The sequence below is a fragment of the Diabrotica undecimpunctata genome, chromosome 6 (genome assembly GCF_040954645.1).
Source record: "Diabrotica undecimpunctata isolate CICGRU chromosome 6, icDiaUnde3, whole genome shotgun sequence".
In the NCBI taxonomy this organism is placed as follows: Eukaryota; Metazoa; Arthropoda; class Insecta; order Coleoptera; family Chrysomelidae; genus Diabrotica; species Diabrotica undecimpunctata.
This window is the reverse complement of record NC_092808.1, coordinates 140928132-140944957: the sequence shown is the minus strand read 5'-3', so window position 1 is coordinate 140944957 and position 16826 is coordinate 140928132. Positions and strand designations below refer to the sequence as shown.

Below are 16826 nucleotides of genomic sequence, written 5' to 3'. Positions count from 1 at the left end.
GAGTATTGTGATGCTACGTGTTCTCTGTCCTGTTGTATGGAGTTGAGGCTTGGACAATTACAGAGGCGACAGAGAAAAAACTCATTAAATTTAAAATCTGATGTTATCGAAGAATGTGGAAAACATCTTGGACACAACACATAACAGATGCGGAAATGCTACCAAGAATGAAAAAAGAGAAAGAAATACTCAACACTATAAAGAAAAGAAAAATGAGCTACTTTGGTCACATACTAAGAAACAAGAAATGCGAATTGATGCGTCTGGTCATACAAGGGAAGGTGGAAGGCCATAGAGGACCGGGGAGAAGACGCACGTCCTGGCTGAAAAATCTCAGACAATGGAGTGGGCTCCATTGTCTCAGACAAAACGTCAATAGAACTTTTCAGAACGGCTGCAGATAGAGTAAAATGGGCCATAATGATCACCAATGTCCTTAGGGATGGGGCACGTTAAGAAGAATAACTTTTTTTTATATAATACTTATATACCTATGAATAAATTTGATCCAGTTGTAACTTATTTCAGCGAAATTTTTTCAAATACCTAAATCTTTTTTTTTTATTTTTTAAAAAGGAGTCCGTGGGACTGCACATCACGCTCAATGTAACTGAAATTGCACCTCACCGGTTAGTGATTAAGAGTACATTTGAGTCCAGATAATAGTTACTTGATCGTTTAGAATAAGAAGGGTACAAGTGCTTTTTTTTTCAAAATACAGCTGAATTGGTTATATTTTTTTTTGAAAACTTGTAAGGATAGAATTGTTTTCTGATCTTTTAATAATAAAATAATATGATGTACGATCGTACTTAATGTACGAGGAGAATTTTAATTATTCAAAGAACTTTAACACTTACACTTGGATCACTTTTATTCTCTTAAGTCCCTCAATTGACAGCATATTGTTATATATAAAAAAACATTCAAATTATCGATATAAAAACTTCGGCGTAAACAACATTCGGAAACATATAAATAACGATTATTGATTATGCCAGTTACGCAATCACTCATTTTTAACGAGTAAAAGGACCAAATGTAATTGCTTACTAATGATACAGATTTTGTTCACAAATTGGTCGAAATAGAAAATGATGCAAGGTCACTGGATATTTATACCTTACTAAAGTACTTCCCAACTGAATAATTACCTTGCATAAATTAGCCCAGGAAAAATTATTTATATAACTAATTGATAAAATTTTTGTTTCCCACAATTTTAAACGAGAAGCAATGTTTAGCTGAAAGAAGTTAAGAGAAAATTTAAAAAGATACCTAAAACTGTATAGTTTTTTTGTTAACTATGTTATCCCATTGTTTTGTAAATTCCTAATAATCCCCCCGATTTTCCTCTGTAAACAACACTGGAATTTAAATTTTGTGCTAATCGAAATGTGTATGGCGCCACATCATGGGATTCCGACTTCTATTACGAAGCATTTAGTAGAACTATTTATGGCAACATACGTTGTATAATACGGTAGAATAGAAATAATAAGTTCCTTAAAGGAAAATCTAGAGTCTAGAATGGAGGCATCGAAAGAAAAGAGTTAATTATATAGTATATTAGGAAATCAAATTTATGATAAAACAGAGAGTGGATGCAAACTAGAAAGTAGCACAGACTAGTAACAGGAGCAATAAATAGACAAAGAAACTGCGACTATCCGCAAACTTTTTAAATTTGCATTGAGTTTTAAAACGCATTTTATACCTATCAAAAAGAAATAAAAAAAATGGAAAACTTAATAAAGCTAGGATACGTGGAATATGGAAGAAAATTAGAAACGCTTGAGATATATAGGTACTGTGTAATGCAACAAAACAGATATGCGCGATAAGAGAAACTAATAAAGGACTAGGTACTGGTTCCCCAATTAAACGTAACATTAAAGAAAGAATTGCTGAAAAATATACCTAAAGAAGCAGGAAAAAAACACTCCATAAATAAAGAAGTGAGAAATACCAGAAAATACGAACGAAAAATATATCAGGAGAAGAAAGAACTGTCGATAGACCGAAGGAACTAAAAAAGAGAAGTGCAGAAAAGAAATAAAAAATTAAATTTTGTCTACAGCAGCTTTAGGTATCTAAAAGGAGTTTAAAGAAAGAAGAAACAAAGTAGTAGGTATTTGAAGAGTCGCAATGAAAGTTCAGAAGAGTGAATTTAAGAGCGAAGAGGAAAAAGAGTTAGAAGAAATGCAGAAACCGTGAAACTAATGATTCAGAAAAGGAGGATTGAAAAAAATCTTCAAAAAATCTTTACACGTACAGTAATCCTAAATTTTTGCAATATTGATGGAATCTACAGGAGGAACGAGAGTAGATATTGCGGCACTTGGCGCTGGGAAAATTTTACCGACCGTGGGAAAAAGCGGCATCCTTTGATGTTTGCACCTGCTCAGGTGTTCGGGTGACATCACGCTTACTGACAAGTCGAATCATTTTTTCTTTTCCTTTCTTTCGTCTTCTTCTTTTTCTTTCGCTAATCTGTTTTTCATCTCATGTTACCTTCTTCTATTCACTAATTGAACGTCCACTGCTTGACAGGGGAACCCAATATTTTATACACTGTTACATATAAGCTTTCGTTCTTTCGTCTAGTGCTCGACACAGATTTTTTCGCCCAGTACTCTACATAGGTCTACGATTCTTTCCTCCAGTGCTATACATAGGTCTACGATTGTTTCCTCCAATGCTTTATATAGGTCTTCTTTTTTTGTCCACGGCTAGACACAGATCTTGTCGCAAATCATCAAAGTGTCCCACTGCCCAAATTAGATAACCAATATTTTCTTCTTTTCGTCCGTTGTCTACTTTTATATTTAGATGCTGATATATACAAGGTAAGGTGAGAAAACACAATTCATGTTACAGTGATAGTGGGGATATGATCACAGACGGTTCTTCGATAACCATCAGACAACAATTCCCCGATGCATATTAAAACATACAGAGAACACTTTACGTACTCAACTCAATAAGTGACAGCCCGGTTTGTAAGCGAGTCTGACAGACACCCTAAGTTTACAGTACTACTCCCACAATGTGGTACCTGGCGTGTTTCTGTGCGGCAAAAGTGGACCATCCGTTTATACTATAAAGGGGCCACCAAATATTCAACGTTGAAATGTGATATAATGTATCGATATGATCAATTATTAAAGAATAGTGACCAAAACTCTTGCGAGTTGCATACTATATTTTATCTACGATCATAAGTTAAGTATTTTAAAAAATCCAGAGTATATAATATACAGAAGATATTTAAAAGGACAGTTGGAACAAAAATTCAGTCTTATCAGCAGTCAGTACGGAGAAGGTGCTACTGACAGAAAATGATATTAAAATGGTAGGTAAGCGAAGGAATGAAATTGAGTGAATATATTATGAAAAAAAAAACATATATTGAACGCAAATGTAACCAATTCGGTTCCAACAAATTTTGTTCTTAACAGCATCCACCGCTATTCGGTACGGTTACACGACCGCCGGAAGAGGTTTTGTTAGTATGGGACAAACAGTCAGTATGAAAGCGAAATGATTGTCTTTTTTCCATCACACACTTGAATAAACATTTTTATTGATTTTATTAGAAGATACTTAAACTGAAAACTAAACTCCTGTTGGGTAACTGGCTATTAAAAACATACTTAAAAATTAACTCAGGAAAGAAGACCATTAAGATTTGTCGATCGATTTTCTTATTATTATTTTAGGTGACAACACGAACACTAGATCCTAATTTAATAGGATCGGTTCATAATTCGCCAATGGTCCATATCAGATATCTTTGTGAATATTAAATTTCAGTAGATGTTTTTTACGATCTAATGCTAGACAACTTTGTTACATTTTATTAAAAAGATGGCAACACGAACACTAAATCCTAATTGAATAAGATCGGTTCATAATTCGCCAGTGGTCCACATCAGATATCTTTGTGAATAATATGTTTTAGTAGACGTCTTTTTACAATCTGAGGCTAGACAACTTTTTTTTACAATTTAGTAAAAAAGTGGCAGCACGAACACGGGATCCTAATTTAATAAGATCGGTTCATAATTCGCCAGTGGTCCATATTAGATATTTTTGTGAATAATATGTTTTAGTAGACGTCTTTTTACAATCTGAAGCTTGACAACTTTTTTTACAATTTAGTAAAAAAGTGGCAGCACGAACACTAGATCCTAATTTAATAAGATCGGTTCATAATTCGCTAGTGGTCCATATCAGATATCTTTGTGAATAATATGTTTTAGCAGACGTCTTTTTACAATTTGAGGCTAGACAACTTTTTTGTTACATTTTATTAAAAAAAGTGACAACACGAACACTAGATCCTAATTTAATAAGATCGGTTCATAATTCACCAGTAATCCATATCAGATATCTTTTGTGAATAATATTTTTCAGCAGACGTCTTTTACGATCTGATGCTAGACAACTTTTTTTACATTTTTATCAGATAAAAACGTAACAACTCGAACACTAGATCCTAATTTAATAAGATCGGCTGATAATTCGCCAATGGTCCATATCAGATATCTTTGTGAATAATATGTTTCAGTAGACATCTTTTACGATCTAATGCTAGACAACTCTTTGTTACGTTTTTATCAGAAAAATATGGCAACACGAACACTAGATCCTAGTTTAATAAGATCGGTTCATAATTCGCCAATGGTCCATATCAGATATCTTTGTGAATAATATGTTTCAGTAGACGTCTTTACGATCTGATGCTAGACATATTTTTGTTACATTTTTATTAAAAAAAGGTGGCAACAGGAACACTTGATCTTAATTTAATAATATCAGTTCATAATTCACCAGTAGTCGCTAACGGATATCTTTTGGTAGTCTTAACATCTTCTAAAACTTAATGAACAAATTTTATAATATTTAACCCTAATATGCTATACATCGTTTTAAGATCTTTAAATTAATCAGTAACTCATAACAGATACCTGGTAACGTTGTTTTACTATAAAAATTTTAAAAGCCAACTACAATATGTGATAGAAAAACAGACAACCAAATAGACGCTGGATAATAGAGAACGGAAAACTAATTTATGAAAAATTCTTAAAAGACACATTTAATACTAATATAAAATATGTACATATAACTAAATAATAAAAAGCCGTGTATTAAAACTACAATAATCAATAATATTAACATTATAAATAAATTTATACATATTTTTAAATTTTCATTTTCTTATAACCAAAAGGAACGGAACTAAAATCTTCTAAAAATTTTCTTTTTGTAGAATGTGGTCGATAATTTTTATGGATTTCCTGTGTTATGACTTGATGTTCTGTTGTTCGTCTAACTTGTTTACTTATGATTTTAATACCTTCCGACTTTACAAGTACCATCTTTTTAATAGTATCAAAATTAATTAATTGCGAGTTTAAATAATTAAGGGAAATTCCCTTTAACTTTGCAACAAAATTTTTCGTCACCATTAGGAAGTATGTATTTATAAGCATAATTTTTGGGGCCTCCAGAAACGAACTCTGAAATATGACCACCACTTAGCTCATCAGTTAAATCACCAATACAGTCACCGGTAGGAAGATCAGGCAGACCGTCTCTGGAAATGTACACAATTGAATCGGTATCATAATATAAAGTACGCTCGCCCACTATGTCTAAATAGGAATACAGTTTGAGGCGGGCTAGAGCCGTAACGTATGAGGCCAGAACGACGTTTACAGTGGAAGACATTGAAAATGCTTCTTCCACATACTCCCACGTAACAACCAGTGTTTCCTCGTTTACAGGAACCACAGTATTTACATAGATCGAGGGATTAATCATCATAGCAAAGAATTCTTTAGGATTGTTTACAATAGAAGTTTTGGGAAGATTTTCTCGCTGTGCAAATTTACCCCAGAACGAATTAAGCATTAATTTAGCTAACGATCTAAGGCCAGGATTAGCCGTTATTTCGGTAAACTCTAACCGAACGTCTTCTATCTGGAGAAACTGTTCGATGTATCGGTTTTTTTCTTCGGCTGTTACACAACCACGGGGCCATCCTGAAGCTTGCTGCTTGATTTTGATGAATTTATTCATCATGTCGGAAAAGAGACCATTTTGATGTTTTGACAATTCACGGGTTTCGTACGACCAGATTTCGTAGGTCTCGACTATTTTGTAACCCTTTTCCAAAGCTTTTACAACTTCTTCAATTACCCATGTTCCTGTAAGTGACTTCTGTTCGTCGGAATGCTGACATTCTCCTTGCATAAAGTCCTCGCTGCATTTACGACAAAGAACAAACATGCATTTATTGTTTATTTTTGCGGGTAGAACAGGATGATAAAGGTTTGAGGGAGGAAGTACTTTACACTTTATTAAACCAGATACTCGTGATAAATCTATATGCCGGCATTCATCTCCTACAAAAATTTTAGGATGACCTAGAGGAAATTTTCCACGCTTACATACCCAAGGGTATAGGGAACAAACATCGACATATTTGATCTTTTCATTTTCTTGAGCCTTATAATACTCCACGGTGTTACCAGTACGACCACCATACAAAGCATCCCTAGCATTTATAGGTTGAGTTCTCATTAAGGGGTGATCCTCAGTAAATGATTTTATCTCAGGCGTCATAGTTTTTCTGAAGGCACACTCCCAGATTTCAACGACTTCATATCCCAGAGATTTTAGATATTGATTTTTGGCAGCAGTTCTGTCATAACGATTTTCCATGCAGTGTGAAGGATCGTCATGAAGAGGAGCCAATCTGTTTTCGGGATAACATTGGGGACAACCATGATAGTAACAACCCTGAAATTCAAACACGATATTTTCGTAAAGACCATCCACTTTACAAGTATTAATAACAGCCTCAAATCCTCGTGCAGCATGCTGTATTTTAATATTACGCTGTTTCTCTTCCCAAAGTAGCCACTGCAGAGCTATTTTTGACTGATTATCTTTAAAACGATAACCACCTTTAGGAATAAGACCTATTGTGTCAGATTGTAGGAAATTTCGTCTAAATACTTTACTACAAGTCGAGGCTACGGTAGTAGCTTCCATAAAAGGACAGACATTTGACGTATTCAATAATTGTTTCCTAAATGTAAGACAAGCCTGTGTTAATATCATGACATCGGAAATACAATAGTCAACGATCTCTTTCTGAAAATCAAAAACATAACCGTTAGCAACTTTATCAGTATGCCAATTTATTAACTTATCACGTGCATCCTCCTTCAAATTATCGATATCATAGAATTTTAGAGAAGGTATAGGTCCGAGATAAGATTGATTTTCCCCTTTATTAAACAAATGTGGGAAATAGCCCTTTTTTAACTCTGTTAAACCAAAAGCTTTTGGTAAAGCTGACAAGGCCATAGGAAAATAATTAAGACTGTCGAGAAAACGAACATTCCCAACACTCATCGAAACTAACTTCGTACCCCGCATGATAAGATCAGGGGTTAAATCGGTCTTTGTGAGGATGTAATTCAACACGAACTGATTATCGAAACCCCCTCCGTTATGTGCCAAAACGACAACATTCTTAAATTTTTTCCTAATTTGAAAAACATATTCAATAAAAACAGAAATAACATTTTCGTTTAAAACATTTAGACGAAAACCGCATGTTTGACAAAACTGTAATTTTTCTTCCTGAAGACAATTGTAACATCGCTGACTAAATACACAGAGATTTGGTTCTTGAAGAAGTGAACCATCTAGCAATATTTTTTCCTGGCGAGTCTCAAGATCATAAAAAATGAACAAAAAATCTTTTGAGGGAGGTTTACCAGAATCAGGCTGCATGTAACAAAGATGATCTGATGGGTAATTTTTACCACAAGTTTTACAGAAGATCTCCCCACAGATATGACTTTTAGTGTAGATTTTGTAACATTGCTTACACCTTTTAATTTTGTCACATATGTCGTTAATGTGAACGTTGAAACATACCTCACCATAAAAGTCCCGGCCGCATTTATCGCAGGGAACTTTAACAGCTTCTTTGGAACAAGCTGGTGAACGACGACATGCAAAGCACGTACCAACGCAGCTGTGTCCGTCTTTATGGTCGTAGGGTTGATAACATTTATCACAGAAATACGTACTGATAAACGCACTGGTCACTGACCTAATTACATTAAAATGGCCTTTATGAAAGAGAAGGTTTAATTTTGGTCCGTAAGTGTGCCCCTCATAAATGACATCACGTCCCTTAGTTCCATATCTATAGACCACAATCTTATAGTCTGTTAGATATGCCTGAAACTGTTGCAACTCAGGAATTCCAGCTCCCTCACTAGGAATAACAACACCAGACCTATCTATTAACTGCAATGCTCTTTCCCGTTGTATTTTCCCTCTATCGCGACATATTTTTGTAAGTTCAGGGTCTTTGTCAACGTAAGCTTTGGCTACAACCAAAGCGTATGCAAGGCATAGGTTATCGTTGTTTTTAATAACAACAATTCCTCGCCGTTTAGAACACTCCTCTTTAAATGAATTGTACTTACGACCTCTACCCTTTCCAGTAGGCATTTTTACGGTAGTAATACCAAGACAAAACGTTTCGGTGTTTAAACCGGTGCTGTTGCTCTGATATATGGAACTTATGTGGTTCCATATATCGTCAACTGTCACCTCTGAGGCTGGTTTAAACCTCATCCATCCCTGGCCTCTAACGAAATCCTTGGAGCAAAAAGTGAAACCGACCTGATCATGTGGCAAAATATTTACAGTACCCTTTCGAACAATATCCTCGATGGCCTTTTTAATCCAACTTACGGGTTCCTCACCTGGCGGTACATCCTTAATTTTAAATTCCAGAGTTCGTCCCTGGACACCAAATTTACGGATTTTCGTGGTTTGATCTCTGACAATTAAAAACTTTTCCATTTTACGTATAATAAACTTATAAATTATTGTAAAATCAAAAAAAAATCAAAAAGTCAAATTTTTCAAAAAAAATTATTATACTCACCAAAGTACGTCTGAACACTAGAAATATCTGGAACAGACTAAATAAAATACTTTAACGTAGTGTCGTCTCCGGAGGAATTAATAAACGTATGAAAATCTGATTGCAACTTGGTGCAAGTTTCCATGTTTATTAATCTGTCCAACTATTGCGCAATATGGTGTAATATTGCGTAGTTGGCCGGTACGCTCTTATTGTGGCATTGTCTTAAAGAGGTCAATGCCCTTGTGGTTTTATTAGGGTGGTAAATAAAACACATTCTTTCTAAGTAGAAAAAAACTCAGCTTCAGAGTCTTAGAAAGAAACAGAGCCCTTCGAGCAAAGTGCTCTAGGGAGCTACCCTACACGGGTAAAACCATGAGTTGTACACTACTGACTTGAGATCCGAAAATGTCCCATATTTAAAGATAAATTAACTTTTATATGAAACTTTTTCATTTCTCAACCAATCAAATTTAATTATATGTTCCAGAAGGAAGGGCGATGAACATCGAGATGCGTGATTGGTGGCATCTGATGACATCCCCCCTGCTTTGGAGACTCTGAGGCTGATAAAAAAAGATGATTTTATTAAAAAACTTAAGAAAACAATTTTTTTACAATACACATATAGGAAAGAAAAAAATGCATAAAATATATCAAATATGTACATGAAATATATCGAAATGAATATGTCTATATTGTCAAATTACTTACAAGTCCTCTAACACACACTGCACTCGCGTATCGCGGCACTGCACTGCACAAAAACACTCACAGGCGGTGATCGGTGTCGTGGATAGCATCTGCAGGTCCATCCTCGACGACGTGCTCGTTCTACGGCGGCTTCGTCCTCTCTAGCTGTACATTTCCCCTCTGCATGTCACCGGTGGGTTTGCCTGAGCCTCCGTGGTGCTCTGGACCACATAATGGTAGGGCAGGCAGTGACTGGCCACTGCGGAGACATCCACTGCATCAGGTACTTAGCGTCAAGTAGGCTGGCTCGTCGGAGATGTGGCACATCGACGGTTTCAGGGCTGCAGAAGGTGGATATCGGCATGTTAGTTTGGTGTACTAACATCCGATGCTTCTCCCCGCTGTTTTCTTGAGTGGTTTTGATGCAGGCATCGTGTTGGAACTGTTTGCGATTTTCGATCGCGGAGCATGAGAACTCTGACATCTCGGAGTCGTGGTAGAGTTCGTTAAAAGGTTGGGCGCCATGTCGTCTCCGGAGGAATTAATAAACGTATGAAAATCTGATTGCAACTTGGTGCAAGTTTCCATGTTTATTAATCTGTCCAACTATTGCGCAATATGGTGTAATATTGCGTAGTTGGCCGGTACGCTCTTATTGTGGCATTGTCTTAAAGAGGTCAATGCCCTTGTGGTTTTATTAGGGTGGTAAATAAAACACATTCTTTCTAAGTAGAAAAAAACTCAGCTTCAGAGTCTTAGAAAGAAACAGAGCCCTTCGAGCAAAGTGCTCTAGGGAGCTACCCTACACGGGTAAAACCATGAGTTGTACACTACTGACTTGAGATCCGAAAATGTCCCATATTTAAAGATAAATTAACTTTTATATGAAACTTTTTCATTTCTCAACCAATCAAATTTAATTATATGTTCCAGAAGGAAGGGCGATGAACATCGAGATGCGTGATTGGTGGCATCTGATGACAGTAGGGTATAAGGTAGACTTCTAGCTAGACGGAAAACTGAACGATAATTCCAAAGGTCCCAAAAAGGTTTAGATTTGTGTAAAAATGTGTAAGAATCAATCTAAAAGAGTAGATCTGTTTAAATTTATAAATTTGGTTACACCTTAAAAGTGGGTAACAGTGCTACACAAAACCGAACATGAAAGTAGTGGAAGAAGCGTTGTATTAATAAAAAAAACTATACCTCACTTGATCGTTTCGTTTATTGTAGCGACCACAATGCCTAAACCGTGCGATTGAAGAACGACGTGAGATTGTCAGGATGTACTGCAGAAGTTAAAAACATGTGTGAAGTATGCAATATAGCTAAGGCATATGAAGTAAAAAGCACATTAAAAAAAAAAAAATTGTAAAGATATTAAATACTATGGACTTAATATAAATGTCATATACTATAAATATCACAAAAAAATTATGAGCCGAGAAAGAAGCCATTTATAACATGTTGCTAAAAGCTTTGAGAAAGGTTCAAAGTTCAAACTTTCCCGAATTATGTAATTTTAAATAATTCGTTAACAATTTATAATAAAAATACTAAAAAGTAACCTTTTGTAAAATATATGTAAGCATCAACACAGAACCCCGCACTAATAACATTAGGTCAAAATCGGGGGTAAATGGATACCGTTTACCACTAAATTCTGGTCTATTAGTTATAAGGCATTTAAGAAATAGCAGTATCAATACGACAAAACTTGGTCCAGTATGAAATTTATGGTAAAATTACGGGGCGGTTTGTATTTATAAACAATTTAAAAAATTTAAGAGAAGGTGCATGTAAGAAGGAAAAGAGCTTTCGCAAAAAGTTTATTTATAGTGATTGTTAGAATTAATTCGGAAGTTTTAATTTGGTATCTTTTCTACTTAGAATTTATTTATTGGGAACAATTATTTACACAAGTAACACATCTCGAGAAAATTTATAAACGGACACTTTCGATAACCCTTTAAAATATATATTTACACAAGAATTTTCGCATTTAATATTTTGCGGTTAATAGTGTATATTTCAATAGATATAAAGGACAAAAACGTTTATTAACATGTATAACAAAGTTGTAAAAGCACAGTAAAAAAATTGTCAAACTTTTCCGAAATAAAATAAAAATTAATAAAAGTATAGCATTTCTTGAAGATATATTTAAAAGATTCGTAGCTTACTTGAAAAATGTTAAGATTTTTCACTAATATTTTCTCTTTTTAAATTTGTTTATCTATACATACCAATAAAAAACCGCATATATTTTAAAAACTATAACGATTTACCTTATGAACTCCCTAATAACTGTTAAGTAACCACATATACAATAAAATATATTTTTTAAACCTACAAAACAAGCAAATTTTCATGTGTGATATCATACAGCAAAATTAAAATACATTTACCGATTTACAAGAAATTAATCAACAGTTTGAATTTTTAAATTAAATCTTATTTGTGTAACCTGCCTTCATCAATTTGACACATTTGTAAAGAAATCACTATAAGGTAAAGAGTAAATGGCCTATAAATCAAATATATACACTTTGTAATACCTGTGACAAGATTTTCTCATTTCTGAGGTAAAACAGTTAACTAGCATAAACGCCTAATTTAATTACTAATATTTATAAAAATCACGTTTTAATACAGTTAAACTAAATATATTTAACTGTCTCTGAATAACTTATTATTTTGTGACATGCAGGGCCCTAAAAACCGTATTATGCGATTTCGAAAGGGTTAAGACAGCTTTTTTCTTTGATCGTATTTATTAATTTTCTCGATTGAACGGTAACGTAGAAAAACTATAAAAATATATCCCTTTCTTTCTAACTCCTTTGTATACGTACAACTACTTTAAAGATTCTTCAAATATAAAAACCATCTTAGTCAAAAAAAATTAAAAGCAATATTTTTTAATTATGTTTTAACAGAACGAAAAATTTTTAATATTAAAAAAAAATTTCGTTCATTTTAATTAATTCGGTAGTACTAATATAGAATACCAAATAACGAGTAAACTATAATATCTAAATATAAAACCCAAGACCAATTCCAAGAAATTCCTATATAATTTTAAAATGTTCATTTCCAAGATCCATTTATAGCAGGGTTAGAACTAATTAAAAATGTATAATTTAATATTATCTTGAATTTAATGGTTAGTTAGGTATTAGGAATAGAAATAGGTACCTATGGGCGATAATTGAGAGATTTATTAATAAATCTAAACTTTTGGAAACTCCACTACGTATGACCTTTTTAGAAGATTTGGTTAAAAAAGAATTTACACTATTTTTATGGTCATTATATATATATATATATATATATATATATATATATATATATATATATATATATATATATATAAATTAAAGTATCTTAACTTATTTGAAGAAATTGATGGATGTATTAGTACTTTTCAAAAGTTGTAACTGCAAAGTTAAAATTTGGCCAAATTACCGAAATAAAAGAAAAATGTTGAAAGTATATAATTTCATGAAGATATACTGAAAAGATTCAAATCTTACTTAAAAGTGTAAGATGATATTTTTCTTTGTTTTATAATTTATTTAAATTTATTAACCTTTACATACCAATAAAACAAACTGCATATTCAAAAAACTATAACAAAGATTTACCTTAACGCACTCACTAACAATTATTACCAAGCAGCCACAAATAAAATAAAGATATTTTAAGTAAACAAAAAAAATAAGAACAGTTATCACCGTCAACGCGTTAATTATTTCTACAAAACCAATTATTATTCGAAGTAAAATATCATTTAGCTTACCTTTTAATAAAAAATTCACTAAATCACTAGGTTTATTACTTTACCACAAAATATTAATTAGAACTCATACCAAATATCGACTATTATTTTATATATATAGGTTAAGAATACAACTTGTTATGACAAGAAAAGTGGGGTGAATGTATTAAAACGCACCTGCTCCTTAAAATGCGAGATGCAAAAGTAGTGAGTATGAGCAAAATGAGGAGGAGGTCAATGGCATGGATACTAATACTTTTGCATCCCGCATTTTGAGGAGCACATGCGTTTTAATACATTCACCCCAGTTTTCTTGTCATAACAAGTTGTATTCTTAACCTATATATAAAATAATAGTCGATATTTGGTATGAGTTCTAATTAATATTTTGTGGTAAAGTAATAAACCTAGTGATTTAGTGAATTTTTTATTAAAAGGTAAGCTAAATGATATTTTACTTCGAATAATAATTGGTTTTGTAGAAATAATTAACGCGTTGACGGTGATAACTGTTCTTATTTTTTTTTGTTTACTTAAAATATCTTTATTTTATTTGTGGCTGCTTGGTAATAATTGTTAGTGAGTGCGTTAAGGTAAATCTTTGTTATAGTTTTTTGAATATGCAGTTTGTTTTATTGGTATGTAAAGGTTAATAAATTTAAATAAATTATAAAACAAAGAAAAATATCATCTTACACTTTTAAGTAAGATTTGAATCTTTTCAGTATATCTTCATGAAATTATATACTTTCAACATTTTTCTTTTATTTCGGTAATTTGGCCAAATTTTAACTTTGCAGTTACAACTTTTGAAAAGTACTAATACATCCATCAATTTCTTCAAATAAGTTAAGATACTTTAATTTATATATATATATATATATATATATATATATATATATATATATATATATATATATATATATATATATATAATGACCATAAAAATAGTGTAAATTCTTTTTTAACCAAATCTTCTAAAAAGGTCATACGTAGTGGAGTTTCCAAAAGTTTAGATTTATTAATAAATCTCTCAATTATCGCCCATAGGTACCTATTTCTATTCCTAATACCTAACTAACCATTAAATTCAAGATAATATTAAATTATACATTTTTAATTAGTTCTAACCCTGCTATAAATGGATCTTGGAAATGAACATTTTAAAATTATATAGGAATTTCTTGGAATTGGTCTTGGGTTTTATATTTAGATATTATAGTTTACTCGTTATTTGGTATTCTATATTAGTACTACCGAATTAATTAAAATGAACGAAATTTTTTTTTAATATTAAAAATTTTTCGTTCTGTTAAAACATAATTAAAAAATATTGCTTTTAATTTTTTTTGACTAAGATGGTTTTTATATTTGAAGAATCTTTAAAGTAGTTGTACGTATACAAAGGAGTTAGAAAGAAAGGGATATATTTTTATAGTTTTTCTACGTTACCGTTCAATCGAGAAAATTAATAAATACGATCAAAGAAAAAAGCTGTCTTAACCCTTTCGAAATCGCATAATACGGTTTTTAGGGCCCTGCATGTCACAAAATAATAAGTTATTCAGAGACAGTTAAATATATTTAGTTTAACTGTATTAAAACGTGATTTTTATAAATATTAGTAATTAAATTAGGCGTTTATGCTAGTTAACTGTTTTACCTCAGAAATGAGAAAATCTTGTCACAGGTATTACAAAGTGTATATATTTGATTTATAGGCCATTTACTCTTTACCTTATAGTGATTTCTTTACAAATGTGTCAAATTGATGAAGGCAGGTTACACAAATAAGATTTAATTTAAAAATTCAAACTGTTGATTAATTTCTTGTAAATCGGTAAATGTATTTTAATTTTGCTGTATGATATCACACATGAAAATTTGCTTGTTTTGTAGGTTTAAAAAATATATTTTATTGTATATGTGGTTACTTAACAGTTATTAGGGAGTTCATAAGGTAAATCGTTATAGTTTTTAAAATATATGCGGTTTTTTATTGGTATGTATAGATAAACAAATTTAAAAAGAGAAAATATTAGTGAAAAATCTTAACATTTTTCAAGTAAGCTACGAATCTTTTAAATATATCTTCAAGAAATGCTATACTTTTATTAATTTTTATTTTATTTCGGAAAAGTTTGACAATTTTTTTACTGTGCTTTTACAACTTTGTTATACATGTTAATAAACGTTTTTGTCCTTTATATCTATTGAAATATACACTATTAACCGCAAAATATTAAATGCGAAAATTCTTGTGTAAATATATATTTTAAAGGGTTATCGAAAGTGTCCGTTTATAAATTTTCTCGAGATGTGTTACTTGTGTAAATAATTGTTCCCAATAAATAAATTCTAAGTAGAAAAGATACCAAATTAAAACTTCCGAATTAATTCTAACAATCACTATAAATAAACTTTTTGCGAAAGCTCTTTTCCTTCTTACATGCACCTTCTCTTAAATTTTTTAAATTGTTTATAAATACAAACCGCCCCGTAATTTTACCATAAATTTCATACTGGACCAAGTTTTGTCGTATTGATACTGCTATTTCTTAAATGCCTTATAACTAATAGACCAGAATTTAGTGGTAAACGGTATCCATTTACCCCCGATTTTGACCTAATGTTATTAGTGCGGGGTTCTGTGTTGATGCTTACATATATTTTACAAAAGGTTACTTTTTAGTATTTTTATTATAAATTGTTAACGAATTATTTAAAATTACATAATTCGGGAAAGTTTGAACTTTGAACCTTTCTCAAAGCTTTTAGCAACATGTTATAAATGGCTTCTTTCTCGGCTCATAATTTTTTTGTGATATTTATAGTATATGACATTTATATTAAGTCCATAGTATTTAATATCTTTACAATTTTTTTTTTTTTAATGTGCTTTTTACTTCATATGCCTTAGCTATATTGCATACTTCACACATGTTTTTAACTTCTGCAGTACATCCTGACAATCTCACGTCGTTCTTCAATCGCACGGTTTAGGCATTGTGGTCGCTACAATAAACGAAACGATCAAGTGAGGTATAGTTTTTTTTATTAATACAACGCTTCTTCCACTACTTTCATGTTCGGTTTTGTGTAGCACTGTTACCCACTTTTAAGGTGTAACCAAATTTATAAATTTAAACAGATCTACTCTTTTAGATTGATTCTTACACATTTTTACACAAATCTAAACCTTTTTGGGACCTTTGGAATTATCGTTCAGTTTTCCGTCTAGCTAGAAGTCTACCTTATACCCTACGTTAAAGTATTTTATTTAGTCTGTTCCAGATATTTCTAGTGTTCAGACGTACTTTGGTGAGTATAATAATTTTTTTTGAAAAATTTGACTTTTTGATTTTTTTTTGATTTTACAAT

General features: G+C 32.0%; 2 protein-coding genes across 6 annotated transcripts in view; both read right to left on the bottom strand.

Moving 5' to 3' along the window:
* Nucleotides 1-16826, bottom strand: part of LOC140443985 (sodium-coupled monocarboxylate transporter 1-like) — a 244311-nt gene that overhangs the window by 87949 nt on the left and 139536 nt on the right. The window lies entirely within an intron of this gene.
* Nucleotides 5431-8907, bottom strand: LOC140444651 (uncharacterized). Its single transcript, XM_072536412.1, has one exon. It carries the CDS (start codon nt 8905-8907, stop codon nt 5431-5433), a length of 3477 nt encoding a protein of 1158 aa, XP_072392513.1.